The 15,632-nt window shown below is 44.4% G+C and overlaps 2 protein-coding genes across 2 annotated transcripts in view; both read left to right on the forward strand.

Moving 5' to 3' along the window:
* Nucleotides 1-554: 554 nt before the first annotated feature.
* On the forward strand, nt 555-13,263 carry LOC306917555 (extracellular calcium-sensing receptor-like; the record flags this gene model as incomplete). The annotated part of the gene is made up of 9 exons (XM_079495848.1): nt 555-824; nt 3,991-4,077; nt 4,768-4,869; nt 5,274-5,441; nt 7,162-7,371; nt 8,496-8,765; nt 9,231-9,455; nt 10,535-10,658; nt 12,350-13,263. 9 exons carry the CDS (start codon nt 555-557, stop codon nt 13,261-13,263), a joined length of 2,370 nt encoding a protein of 789 aa, XP_079351974.1.
* LOC306917263 (NGFI-A-binding protein 1-like) overlaps nt 10,539-15,632 on the forward strand; it is a 26,032-nt gene continuing 20,938 nt past the window's right edge. Inside the window, exon 1 of the mRNA XM_079495405.1 lies at nt 10,539-10,658. The gene's annotated coding sequence lies outside the window, so the exon portion shown is untranslated. The remainder of the gene's footprint in view (nt 10,659-15,632) is intronic.

The raw sequence follows: 15,632 nt of genomic DNA on the forward strand, positions 1-15,632 counted from the left end.
AATCTACATTGACACGTTGTGAGCTTGTATAGACTGGCCATTTTAACTATTCAAAAATGTTTAGCAAAATATATAAAAAAAAATGCAAAGAAGTTTAGGGATAAGGGGTTTAGCGGTGACGAAAATGGAGCCCTATAGGTCCATATGGGAGGGTAGTTTCCATGCATCTTGTTGTGTGTTTTGTGAAGGCAGGAGACTTGGTGCTGGGAGGGTAGTTTCCATGCATCATGTTGTGTGTTTTGTGAAGGCAGGAGACTTGGTCCTGGGGGGGTTGTTTCCCATCTATAGTGCACCATATTACCCTAAGCTGAGCTTCACCACCAAGCCTGATGAACCAATCTGCTACGGGTGAGTTATAGGCCTACAATACTCTGGGCCGGGACCCATTTGTGAGTCAAACATTAAACGAACATTAAATTCACATTGACAACGGAAATGTTCAACAGTTTCGACATACAGTTTCGACGTCCTATAGGTTTCCGACAGTCGCAGGTCATGGCGTTATTAACGTGTTTTACAGTTTCGACGTGGAAGGTTTCCGAAAGTCGCAGGTCATGGCGTTCGCCGTGGCGGAGATCAACGCTGACCCCGCCCTCCTGCCCAACGTGACACTGGGGTTCCGCCTCTACGACACCTGCTGCATCGCGGTGGGCGTCGGCTTCAAGGCCGCCATCTCATTGGTCAGCGGCCGGGAGGAGCACGTGCGATTGGACGAAAGCTGCGCCGCCGGCTCCTCCCCTCCCGTGCTGGGCGTCATCGGGCCAGAGTCGTCGACGCAGTCCATCGGCATGTCTAGTATACTAGGTCTGTACCATGTACCTCTGGTAAGTAATCTGTCATTTGTACTTATATATGTATACTCATACATGTCTACTAGTGTACTCTAGTGTAAGTCTCTAACATGTACCTCTGGTAAGTAATCTGTACTTATACTCATATTCATACATGTCTAGCCCTAGAACACTAAACACAGGTGATTCTCACCCAGACCCAGATTCTATTTTTGTCATTTTCATAATGTTGTTGATGTCTGAAGTGGGTGTGTCTTTCAGTGCCTTAGGCCCAGGCCATACTACTCTGGATCTTTTGCAATTTTCGTCCTCCGTTAAAAATCCCTGCCCATACACAGAGATATCTGAGTCCCCACCCAAACGCAGAAACGCATTGAACACAGGATAAAATCACTGCAGTAGCAGGTTTCAATTGTAGGCTATATTATATTTGATTTTATATTTACACTGAGGTGCCAATCATATTCTTTAATGAAGGAATAAGTACCGCATTTTTAAAGCCACCTAAATTGTGAGTGGTATATGTATAAGTATATGTTTCTTTCATTGTCTGTCAGCATGTCACACTATGTGCGTAAATCTCCAGATCCCGACTCTCGACTTTTCTCTCCATATAATTTATGATAGACACTTTACCATTGCTCTGGCGACTTGGCAAGTCCTGCACAGAAATTAATAGCAGAGTCAGACCTATAGAAGTGTCCACAACCAGTTGTGAGCTTGTAGAGTGGCTATATTTTCGAGCTGTATAATAAATGGCACCGTGGCACGTTATAATGTAGGCTAATACAAGTTCACGCGCACATTGTCAGAATGTAGGTACAGTGACATGCAGTCAATGGTGCGCCCTTAATTACCTAAACATGCGAGAGATGTGCCATATAGCCTATGCGCACGCACGATGCGATTCCATTCACACCTCTCTCTCTCTCTCCTCGCATGACCATGAAATGGAGCGCAAAATACAGCACGATATAGTTTCACATGCGGCTATGCACACACCACGCATAGACTTGTTGGTGTAGGCTACTGCAAAATGGCATTTGGCCTGGGTCCTTATTGGTAGGTTAATATCCACAGTTTATCTGTAGCGGTCCGCAATTAACTCGCACTCGGCACCAATACAAATGAAACTATTTGAATAAAGGTTGTACACATCAGTGAAATGAACCTTGAGAGAAAATTGAGAGAGTGTAGGCCTATTTTTTCTTTTACAGTCTATGGTGTAAGCCTAGCAAGCGCACCACAGATCATATAGGCTGCATGGCTATAAGGGCTTGTATTGGGCACTACCCTACCATCTCTCTATATCATTTGATAAAGGCATATTAAAAACATGACTTGTGCACCCAATGAAAATATAAACTTCACGGAATATATACCACTTCGAATTATAACAATCGGTTGAAGATTATCTGAATATAGCAAGAGTAAAATCTCAACTTCTCTGCGCAACGGGCCATTGCGCTCCTCACAAGTATATTTACCTATACTTGTGAGGACCTCTGCTTGTTGCAACAGAGTGGGGCACCGACGATCTGCAAGCTCACAACGCGCTGCATGTGGACGCAACACTTGGAGTTGAGGAATGACGATAAACATTTCACAGAATATATACCACTTTGAATTAAAACAATCGGTTGTGCTTCCCACTCGGCACCAATATGAAATCACCAGTCTGCACTGGACTAGTAGGCTGATATATTTATTATTTATTATTATTATATTATTTATTATTGGATGCCTTTGCTCGCAGCAGTTGATGCAATCATGCAACATATGATACTTTAAGTTGTTAACAGTGATATATAAACATGAACAATTGAATAGATATCTGTGTAGTTCCCATGCAGGCACAAGCTGCATTTCACACGCTAATGAGCGGTGACATCATCGTTTCTCAAAAGCTCCGTTTCGCATGACTACACAGCTCCACCGATCCGATATTTTCGAAAATCTTCACTTGTTTATCCGTTTCAAAAAACCTCCGTTTGAGTGGCCGAAAACGCCGTTTGCGTGTGGCTGAAAGGCCCAAACGCACAGAGAAATGTGCGTTTTGCAAAAGACCCAGAGTGGTGTGGCCAAGGCCTTAATGATGCTCAGTGACATCATAGAAGGTAGGTTTGTTTCCCTGACCACATCCCTGTTTTTGAGGGGCGCTAGTCCCTCCTATATACAGGTTTAATGTTTGTTTTTAGTTCAATGTTTGTTTTAAAAACGCCATTGACAATGAAATGGAAAATTTACGTTGTTTTGACCCTAACACAAACATTAAATGCCATTAACAATAAAGAGAATTTAATGTTTGTGTTGGCACCTAATCAACATGAGTTAGATTTTAATATATTAGCGCCCCTCACTTCACACGGGTGTGATTTCTTTCTACAGGCAGGTGTTTGGGTGAATTTCACCCGTGTTTTTGTGATAGAGAAAACTGGTCCATCACTGGTCCATTCTCACATGTCCCAGGAATGGGTGAACCAAAGGAGAAGTTCCCAGCTTCATTTCTTCTTTTTAGGAATATCTTTTTAAATAATATGCACAGGGGGTAAAATATACCGTGTTTACTGATGGTGTGACAAAAATATGTTTAGTGTTCTAGGGCTAGGTCTCCTTCCAGTGGGACGTGCAGCGAGGACCTCCCTATAGGGAGACGCTAGAGAGGCATCCTAACCAGATGCCTGAACTGCATCCCCGATTCGGCCATGCACGATTCTGCATCGATGCAGCAGTGTGACATAATTGATTACAGCCTGTACCATTTATATATTTTATTGTATTTAATGTTAAGACATTTATGTCAAGGAGACGAGAGTGATTGATTAAATAAAAGATGTTGTTCAGTATACTGTATACTGTATATCTGACTGCTTGTATTGACTGATGAAAACGTTATGTTGTGCAGTAATTTTGAAACGTTTGATGCATCGTAGAAGCACATCGAATTTTTATCGTTACGTTACCTGATGAATCGTAATGGAATTGAATCGTGAGGCCAGTGCCTATACTCTATGGGCCAGTGCATGGTGCCTTGCATGGTTTTCGCCAATCGCCACCATGTATGAATGTGTGTGTATAAGGTGAATGTAATGCACAATCTATGTAAAACAAAAAACAAAACAAAAAAAGACTTCACTGTCGTCTTTGGTAGGGAATGAGTTTTTAATACATTACATAATTATTTTTGAAATTTTTTCAGGTCAGTTATTTTGCCACCTGTTCGTGTTTGAGTGACCGGAGACTGTTCCCTTCCTTCTTCAGAACCATCCCAAGTGACGCCTTCCAGGTACTAGTACACACTATAGTACACACTAACTAGTACACACTAACTAGTACATACTAGCAAGGGCAAGAGTAGCACCACCAGATTCTGGAGCATGCAGTTTCCACCCGGCTGCTGAAGAAGCGATGATCGCGGTTCATCGGTTGTCAGCGCTGAGGAAACTAAGCCCATTTGGCCGAAACGCGGCCACTGTTTGTTCAAGCATGTGAAAAGGACATTATTTTGAGTGCTGGCACTTTCTTCTGTTTTCGTCTTACCTCTCCATCCTTAACCAATCAGGTCTCTATACCTCTCCATCCTTAACCAATCAGGTCTCTATATCTCTCCATCCTTAACCAATCAGGTCTCTATACCTCTCCATCCTTAACCAATCAGGTCTCTATATCTCTCCATCCTTAACCAATCAGGTCTCTATACCTCTCCATTCTTAACCAATCAGGTGTCTAGCCTTTCCAACCTTAACCAATCAGGTCTCTATACCTCTCCATCCTTAACCAATCAGGTCTCTATATCTCTCCATCCTTAACCAATCAAGTCTCTATACCTCTCCATTCTTAACCAATGAGGTGTCTAGCCTTTCCAACCTTAACCAATCAGGTCTCTATACCTCTCCATCCTTAACCAATCAGGTGTCTAGCTTTTCTATCCTTAACCAATCAGGTCTCTTATACCTCTCCATTCTTAACCAATCAGGTGAGAGCCATGCAGCAGCTTATGAAGAGGTTCGGCTGGACGTGGGTGGGGCTTGTGGTTAGTGATGATGCGTATGGACGCAACGCTGCCAGGTCCTTAAAGGTACGGCAACACATTATTTTACAGCACTGGTCTCCCAAACAGTGGTGGGGTTGGGTTCAAATGTGTTCCCACAGATAGCTGAGAACTTTGAGAAGGATGCAAAACTCTGTTATTTTTATTTAGTTGTGGATCAACAGTTTTTAGTGGACTGAATGCACCGTGGTTGATAGTGCAGCGCGACGCGTTGTGAACTGCTATTTCCAGCATGCAACGAAGTGTAAAATGACTAATACTGGATCTCTTGTCCACTAGTCCCTTCCTAACATTTTCGTCTCAGTTTTAGTCGACGGAAACACTGGGACAGAGTGGACGGTGAATGGAGTACATCTACATTGCAGTATTGATACTTTTACTTAAGTAGAACAATTGAGTTAATTATTTTCCCACCACTTTGTACTTCCCAGTTGGACCTGGAACGGTCTGGCGAGGCGTGTCTGGCCTACATCGAGGTTCTGCCCACCAACAGTGACCCGGCAGAGCTGCGGAGGATCGTTTCTGTCATGAAGACGTCCACGGCCAGAGTGGTGGCTGTGTTCGAACTGGGCGCACACATGAGGAAGATGATGGACGAGGTAAGATAGGTAGGTAGATAGATAGATAGATAGGTAGGTAGGTAGGTAGGTAGGTGGGTGGGTGGGTGGGTGGATGGACGGACGGACGGACGGACGGACGGCTGTGTTAGAACTGGGAGCACACATGAGGAAGATGATGGACGGGTGGTAACAACATCTAGGGCGAGGTCGTGTGCATGCATCCGCCTGGGTGACGGCAGACTGCTGGGCGCTGCATGGCGCTTTGGCATGGGGGGGGTCAGATCAACATATGGAATTAATTCTGTACTGGCCATATATGCAGCGTGTCTTGAGTGTACAGGGTTTGATGAGGTCAGATCAGATCAACATTATGATCAACATATGTAATGTCAGAACAGGAAGGACATAATCTCATTCCGGCCAATGAGAAGTTGGCGTCCTCACCTTCGTCTTCAAAGTTCGTGTTTGCACAAACACTCAAAACTGGCCATTCATTGTCAATGGCATGCAATGTTTGTGTTAGGACAATGTTTGTGTTTACACAAACCCTCAAAGCTGGACATAGGAGAGGCTAGCGCCTGATGGAAATAAAATTCCGGCGACCCCAAGGATCGTATTAATGGATAAAAATAAATTATATCTATTCTGTAATGCTAATTAGAAAGGACTGTAAATATATATATCTTCAATAACCCAGCAGGGAGACCAAATACCGTGCTGTATTTACCTTAAAAATGAGTGAGTAGCCCTTTAAATCTTGAATGACAGTCACTCTACCATAAAAAATAGAAGGATACCTTAAAAACGAATTGGAGACAGACGAAATAAAGTTCTGAGAGGAAGTTTAAGGTTTTAACTGTAATTTTTAGTAGGTAATAAAGTCAATTTACATAGAAAATGTGCTACATGGTTCAGATAATAATAATCATAGTACAATACATCACTATAATTTAGAGTATTCAATTGTTCCAATATGGATCCGAACTGCCCCTCTTCACAGCATCTTCCTGGCTTATACTGCATCTGACGTCAGTTGTTGATAAACGTTCATTGGCTGAATAGATAGTTCATTTCCGCAATATCCACGGTGGTGCTGGTTGTCGAGCACTCATTGGACCAGCACATGGATGATGATACTGGTATCGTGACATCTTCCTTGGTTCCGTCATTGATGGCCATAGACCGGGAAAGCACAGAGGCTGGCGTTGCTATGGCAACCTGAAGATAACATTCTTTCCCTGCTAGCTGTGAACTCTTCGACAGAGAGAAATGGCCTGCTATCTACTTTCTCACTAGGCACCAAGGTCAAATACATGTCTCAAATCAAAATAGACCTCTCAGTATGGCAAGTTAACTTGACTGGGGAAAGTCTAATAGAGACAGTGAATCTGAACTTGGCGTCCGGAAACCCATCATATAAGTATGATAATAATATAAAGGATAATATAGGGCTGAGATGATGACATGACATAAATAGGATAAGGAGAACAACCCGGAGTAAACAGGCAGTAGGCTAAGAGTAAAATGATAAAAAGGGCAAGATGACCAAATATGACCTATATGGAACACGGTCTGGGCCCAAGTTCTATCCGAGTTGACCAACAGAATATGATGGAGTGGCCAACTTGACATGACGTGTAAACAACATGTCAGAATTTATCTATCAGCGCCCCTCAAAAATTACAAAAGCAAAAAAAAAGGCAGACCTTTAATCCACATCTGCAGCCATGGTAATGAAGTCATGATGTTTATCACACAGGTAATAAGACAGAACCTGACGGGACTCCAGTGGATAGCCAGTGTCTCGTGGGCCACGTACCCAGGTTTCCAGACTCCAAAATTCATGCCGTACCTGACAGGCACCCTGGGGATCGCCATCCGTCGTGGCGAGATCCCGGGACTCAGGGACTACCTGCTGAACCTCCGGCCCGACGACGAAGACGCCGACAACGTCCGTGAAGACAACCTGGTGAGTGTTTGTTTCGTTTTACCTTGCAAGAAACAACCACAACCACTTTATTGTCACGTGACAATAAAGTCCCACCTGTGTGAAGTGAGTGTGGAACTATACTGTAATTGTTGTACTGTACTGATGTACTGGTACTGTAGTCAGTGTGAAGCTCAACAGCAACACTTAGGCCCAGACACTCGTGCTGAAAAAGACTGGTGTTACACTAAAAACTCAGCTTCCCATCATGCACCTGTGCACAGTGTGAAGCTCAACAGCACCACATTCTCACCTGTTGCTGTTGGTATACCCTAAACAGACATAGGGACACACAAAGCTACATAATGGAGACAGTGTGCCCACCGCTCAGTCAAAATTCACACGCTCCTATGCACAGCTTTGTAGCTGTGCATAGGAGCGGCAAGCACCTCTCAAAAATGAGAGATGCTTTACAGAACAGAACTAAGACAAAAAATAATTGGAGGAACTTTGGAGGTAACACCGTTAATACTTTCAGCGCCATTGCCAAAAACCTTTGTCAATTGAAGCCTAATTTTGATACTAACACTTAACGCCATTGCCGAAGCCCTTCGGCAATTGCGCTTTTATAGTGCGTTCGCTTGCTCGAGCCAAAATGCTACTCACGTTAGCCGGTTAGCTAGCTGTGTTGTTAGCACAGCACTGGATCGCCCATCTTAAATCGTCGTCGCCATAATAATCCATTCTATCCATTTCTTTCAATCGCCTGTATCTCCTATTCCTTGTCCCAGATGGCATTTTGGTCAAAACAGCGTTTCTTTGACGGCACAGATATGATGATCTGGAGCTCTGCAGAGCTCCGGTCTGGCTTCAGATGGTAAACAAGGCCTGTCCGCTCCGTGTAGTTTCCTAGGTTAAGACATACTGCTCATGGACTGGAAATGGCGGCTTTTCAAAATAAGAGCTCAAATTAAAAAAATGCTGGCGTAAATGATAGCGGCCTAAGTGTTAAGTAGAAAAGGAAATGAACACAGTACCATGTGTTCTTGCTTACTGTAAGTCACTCTCGGATTAAGAGTGTCTGATAAATGCCTAAATTATAAATTGTACCCCTCCGTGGATTTTTCTATATAAAGACCGGCATGGGGTTGTGTTTCTCCTCGCAGCTGAGGCTGTTTTGGGAGCACACGTTCGGGTGCCGGTTTGCACACGTTCGGGTGTCAGGACGGGGGCACGACCACGGAGGAGGAAGGATGTGCAGCGGACGGGAGGACCTGGGCACGGCAGAGACGGCCCTCCTGGACGTGTCGGACCTCCGGGGCGAGTACAACGTGTACAAGGCCGTGTACGCGCTGGCACACGCCCTGCACGACATGCTGCAGTGTGCCCCGGGCACAGGGCCCTTCCCCGGGCACAGCTGTGCCACGCCGACCACCGTACAACCATGGCAGGTGGATTCTTCACGTATATGCTCTCCTCTAGGGCATACTGTACATGGGCAACTGGCGGCCAACTGGGGGCCACATGCAGCACCCCACCTTCACTTAAGGTGGCCTGCAAGTAATATCGGCATACTGATATTTATATGATTGATTTCAGCTGTTAACAATTCCAAACATGACCCGCTTCATTTACTTCACGCCGTCACAGACGTAAAAGCATTTTAACACAATTTGTGCCCAAGATGTCCACAGACGTCCTAGGAATTACTTGAGTTTGGACATTGTGAGTCATACAGTTTTTATCTCCCAGGCTTAGCCTGCCGGCTGATACATTTATTGGGGATCGCTATCAATCAGCCGCAACAGTTTATATTCTCTATAACTACAGTATAGTGTATTATTGCATAGTAGAGTTGTATTTAGGTCTCTGTATGTGTATGTCTTTCATAATGTGTCCAGCTCGTTCATTACCTGGAGGCGGTCAGCTTCACCACCCCAGCTGGTGATCATGTATCATTTGATGAGAATGGCGATCCTCTACCAATCTATGATGTCATGAACTGGGTGTGGCTTCCTGACGGCGGCGTCGAGCTCCGGAACGTGGGCGTGGCCAGGACATCCTCCGGCGTGGAAGAACTGGTCCTGGACGAAGACGAGATCTTCTGGGGCTTCGAGTCTAACGAGGTCTCGTTTAGCTGGAATAATTAAGGCCCCGTTTACACTTGGCAGCCAAATCTAGCCTGAATCAGATCTGATCCACATCCGGATTGAAATCATTTGTTTAACGAATTTAGACCTGAGACCAGATTCTACAAATGTCTTCTAAATCACAGTTTTCTGAAAAACTCTATGTTTCTATGTCAGTGGTTCTCAAACTTTTCCATGTCAAGGACCACAAAACGTCATGCCACCGACCCCCATCTGAAAATGTGTTGTTCCCGGGAGCCTCCAGAAACAAAGATATGAGTTAAAAACGTTTAAAAGAATATATTTATATTTTATATTTTTTAAATAGCTAAAGTTTAACATAATGCTTAAAACACCAAAAGGGTTGAATGAGTTAAATAAGTCTGACTTGAGTCACATTCAGAGGTGGTTTCACATCTGAAAGACTGATCTGTCTCAGTCTGAATGCAACAACAACCTGATCTAAATCAGATTCCCTATGTGACTTGTATCTGACTTGTCGGATCTGGATTCCAATCTGGATGTGGCACGCACAGATCTGATTCAGGCTGGATTTGGCTGCCAGTCTGAACACACAGATCTGATTCAGGCTGGATTTGGCTGCCAGTCTGAACACACAGATCTGATTCAGGCTGGATTTGGCTGCCAGTCTGAACACACAGATCTGATTCAGGCTGGATTTGGCTGCCAGTCTGAACACACAGATCTGATTCAGGCTGGATTTGGCTGCCAGTCTGAACACACAGATCTGTGACAGTTCAGATCTGGTTACTTGCAAATGCAGTGTGAATGGTCGGGCCAAAAGATCAGATTTGAGAAATAGATCTGATTTGAATCAGATTTGGCTTGATGTGACTGCAGTCTAAATAGGGTCTAAATACCCTGGAGCTCATGGTGGGAGTGTGATTTTAGTTTGGACCACAGGGGTCTTCAACGCTTTTCAGCCCAAGTGAAATCACTGAATATACCTTTAAAAAGTGAAACCCGGCACGTTTAATTCATCATTCATAATCTGAAACTAATTAAAATGATTATTAATGAGATGAATCTAATGTACAGTATCGTTGTCATTGCAGCCTCCTCGGTCAGTGTGCAGTGAGAGCTGTTCGCCTGGAACTCGTCTGGCCAGAAGGAAAGGAGAACCGGTCTGCTGCTTCGACTGCATCGCCTGTTCTGACGGGCAGATCAGCAACGAGACCGGTTGGTTCACATTAACTAGTCCATTTAGACATTCCTAGTCCATTCCGGTTTGTTTACATCTGCGGTTTTGAGCCATCTTGGAAGCGTTCGCGCCATAGAGTTAAAAACATAATCGAAAGGGCACCGGAAATCCCCTCCCATCCACTTGAGTTGCTCACCCGACCCAGCACATAACTCCCGTTTCACCCCTTCTTCCAGGTTGGAAATGTGTGTCGGGCGACTCGGCGGGGCCTATTTGGGCCCTCTACGATGTGTTTTGCGTCATCTCGCATGCCCAGTAGTAATTAGTGTCACCCCCGAGGCCCGAGCGCAAGCTCGTGAGTCGAGCCCACATTAGCCTGGGGTCCACCTACTGTATGCTTTCTATAGCATAGGCAGCTCCCGGCAGGATCCGCCGGGAGAATATAGACGCAGCTGCGTGACATGAGAATAATTAATTAGAGCGACAGAGAGAGAGAAATCAGCAGAGAGTGATCGACGTTTGCGCTACTCTATGCCTAATTGAAGTGGACTCGGTCCCAGACTTTTGTTTTTCTCCCTGGGTTTCCGAGGCTAAGCCCACATTGGACGAAGCAATTTTGTCTCGTTCATACTGTATGTCTGGCCCCATGCAGGCGGCCCGTAATATGCTACAGTACCTATGATGACCGGCCAGCATGTCCACAATGTGCTTCAGTTCTCCCTCTCGGTTCTAGGGGCTTGGTTTGCACCCTAACCATCACACCACTTAAAGATGGAGTGCCGTGATTTTTTTGTCCATCTTAAAACATGACCATCAGGTATTATTATTATTATCTACGGAGGAAGATTATTTTCAAAAATGTGTATAATATTTGTTAAAATGTTGATTTTATGTGGGTTTTTTTTCATTGGCACGTTTGACTGTCAAGGTATCAGCATCCAGGAAGAAACCCTAAATACAAAGGGAAGACATCATTGCACATAACAACCACACCAAGGGATCTAATTAAATCAATCAACTGAGTTCCAAAAGTTAATTTCAAGAAAAACAAGGAACAAAGTGGACTCGGCAACACTGACAGAATACTTTTCTTATTTTATAGTGGCATAGCAGCATGTAGCAAAGTTTTTTTAAAGGACCTATAACATAAAATTCAACTTTTTCAATTTATTTTGTGTTTTTGGGGCTCCCATATGTGTTTTCTATCCCCACAAATAACCAATTTTGAACAATCAGGCTTTCATAGATGCTTTAATGGAAATTGCTCTCAGGAACAGCTCAACTGATTTTGTCCTCATCGTGATGTCATCAATGTCACCCTACTTTGTATAATTCCTCCTCTTCTTCAGTCTTCAGTTCCAAATTTGCATTTCCACTTTGTTTACAATGTCCACTATTGTTGATTTTCCATGCTGGCATGGAATGGAAACAAGCCTGGTTTTATCTAGCATCAGTATTATAATGACTCAAATATTAAATAATCTGCATATCAGCACCCTCACCACCTCAGGACATTGTGGTACTGCAGCTAAAACTGCTTTCAAAGTCCAGAAAGAAATGACAAGGACTGGTTATATCAGAGTGGTGATTGAGGCTCAAACCATTAGAAATAACTTTGAGGGACATAGACAATATGATATTAAATATTAAAAGCAGTTTTAAAATGCATGTTATTTGCGTTTTAAGACGAGACTGTCCCTTTGTGACCTTCATGGCGTGTGTTTGTCAGACTCCCCAGAGTGCGCCGTCTGTCCAGAGGACTTCTGGTCCAACGCCCGGCATGACCGCTGCCTCCCCAAGAGCATGGAGTACCTGTCCTACCACGAGGCCCTGGGCATCTCCCTGACCGCCATTTCGCTGCTGGGCACGCTGCTCTGCGCCGGCGTCCTGGCCGTCTTCGTCTACCACCGTGACACGCCCATGGTGCGCGCCAACAACTCCGAGCTCAGCTTCCAGCTGCTGCTGTCGCTGAAGCTGTGCTTCCTGTGCTCGCTGCTGTTCATCGGACACCCGCGGCTGTGGACGTGCCAGCTGAGGCACGCGGTGTTCGGCATCAGCTTCGTGCTGTGCGTCTCGTGCATCCTGGTGAAGACCATGGTGGTGCTGGCGGTGTTCAGGGCCTCCCAGCCCGGCGGCGCCTCCATCATGAAGTGGTTCGGCGCGACGCAGCAGAGGGCCACGGTGCTGGCGCTCACCTCCGTACAGGCCATAATTTGCGCGGCCTGGCTCGCGTTGGCCTCGCCGACGCCACACAAGAACACGCGGTACCACAGCGACAAGATCGTTTACGAGTGCGCGGTGGGCTCGACGGCGGGCTTCGCCGTGCTGCTGGGCTACATCGGCGTGCTGGCGCTCCTCAGCTTCGCCCTGGCGTTCATGGCGAGGAACCTGCCGGACAACTTCAACGAGGCCAAGCTGATCACGTTCAGCATGCTGATCTTCTGCGCCGTGTGGGTCGCCTTCGTGCCGGCGTACGTCAGCTCGCCTGGCAAGTACGCCGACGTGGTGGAGGTGTTCGCCATCCTGGCGTCCAGCTTCGGCCTGCTGGTGGCGCTGTTTGTGCCCAAGTGTTACATCATGCTCCTGAAGCCCGAGAGGAACACCAAGAAGTCCATCATGGGTCGCGGCCCCACCAAGACGTAATGCGACGATATTATTAACAATTATATATTATATTTATTAACCATCAAATATATCTATACATTATTGTTATAAGATAGAACATGTATTATCTAACCATAGATAATACATATTCTATTTTATAACGGTGCTATATGGATATATTTGATTGCTCATACCTTGTTAGTAACAGATCAATGAAGTAAAATTAATGTTTATAACTGAGAGAGAGAGAGAGAGAGAGAGAGAGAGAGAGAGAGAGAGAGAGAGAGAGAGAGAGAGAGAGAGAGAGAGAGAGAGAGAGAGAGAGCTCTTTCTGTGTCTCAGATAGTCATATTTAAATGCATTCATTGATGTATTCTGAAAAAAACCCATAAATAAATGTGTTGTTTCAGTTTGAAACAGAAGTATTGTGGTGTGTCATTTAGCCTTATTAAAAGGTTTATTATTAAAGGTGAATGTGCACTGCAGTAAATTATTTACCACCTTTGTTAAAGTGTTAAATATCTCTATAGTGTGATGGTAGTCATTGAAGTGTTTGGTTCAGTGTTAAAACCACACGTAATGTAACACTCTGACCAGTAGGCGGTGCTGCTGATTTACTCTTCACACCTGCATGTTGATTTGGCGTGCCTTTCTAGCAGACAGAGAGACAGACACACTATTTATTTGTCGTAACGGAAATTGATTTTGCGCATTAATAATAGTACAAACTTAGTTTGTTTCCACCACTGTAGGTATGTGAATATTGCTATACTGCTCTACAAATTGCATTAACTATATTGTTGGACACACACCGACTTATGTGTCTTATTATGTCAAAGGTCAATATAGCCTTCGTGATTTTGGGAGATAAACAATTACCTCAAGAACAGATACACGATTAGTGTATGTTTCTCAAAGTGGGGTCCGGGGACCCCTTAAGGGAGTTCTAGGGGGTCCCCATGCTAAATTATATGTAGTTAGGAACCAAATGAATGGACGCTTATGGGTCTGTAACTCAGAGAGTGTACAGATGGAACCAAATGGACCCATCAGGGTTCCATTTGTACACTCTCAGAGTTAAATTAACAGTGATTTTACAACATATATTGGGGTCCCAGAGATAGAAATGCCATTAAATGGGGCTCCGTAACCTAATGCTTGTCAAACTGGGGGATCATTGGAATCAAAATGGTAGAGAATCACTGCTAAAGCTGTAAGAAATATTCTCTTATGGGGGTCCCCTCCCTGGCATGTCTTTTCAAATGGGGGTCCGTGATCTAATAAGCGTCAATTTGGGGGTCCTTGACTGCATGAAAAAGTTTGAGAACCATGCCTAGGGGACATGGGGAGAACATGCAAACTCCACACATGAAAACACCTTTAATTCGCAAACTTCATAGATGGTTTCATAGACTTGTTTGACTTCATCATGCAGCGTTGTGTTGGAATCATGTTCATGTGTATTACTATTTTCAGACATTTTAACGTAAACTAACTTGACCTTTGGCTTTGTACTCCCCCCTCCCCCTTCCACACCAAATGTAATTGCGAGAAAATATCACGTAATCGCAAATTATTTGAGAAACAATTGTCAGGGGTGGGCAACTTTGACCATGGAGAGGGCCAATATATTTCCACACTCAGTCCAGAGGGCCACAGTGCATATTACTGTCGTAGCAAAAATAGCCGATCTACAAGCTCAAAACGCGTCGCAATGCGAAAATACAAATACATTTTAATACTAGTCATTTAATACTAGTCATGAAGTAATTAAAGCGGGTTTGGAATTGTAACAGCTGAAATCAATACTATATCAGTATTCTGATATTAACATGCGGGCCGCGTTAAGTGAAGGTGGGGGCCGCATGTGACCCCCGGGCCGCCAGTTGCCCACCCCTGGTCTATATGAAGCTTGCACACCTACAATTGCATTTGAAAAATTGTGAAAATATTTGAATATATATATATTATACACACATTTGTTTTTAACTCAAACCTTTCCTGCTGGTGTGTGTGTGTGTGTGTGGGGGGGGGGGGGGGGGGGGGTGCATGTGGAGGAGGTCCCTGGAACAAGGTATTTCCAGATGGGGGTCCCCCCACATAAATCTGTCAATACATTATAGTAACCCCTTGATCCGTATTTTAAATTTTGGCTATTCAAAAATAGCAGATGTACAAGCTTGTACATCTTGTTTTTGAACATTTTCTAAAGAAAAATCTTGAACGTGTTTTATCTGAATACTTCTGATAGTTTCTGATAGTTAAATACTTCTGATAGTTAAATACTTTGATAGTGAAATACTTCTCTCTCTCTATTCTGCACAAAAGTTTCTCTGAATGTCACATGACCTGTGCCCACGCACACACACCCACACACACACACACACGTGCACGCTCATGCACGCACG

Source organism: Electrona antarctica (assembly GCF_951216825.1).
Source record: "Electrona antarctica genome assembly, chromosome: 24".
Classification (NCBI taxonomy): Eukaryota; Metazoa; Chordata; class Actinopteri; order Myctophiformes; family Myctophidae; genus Electrona; species Electrona antarctica.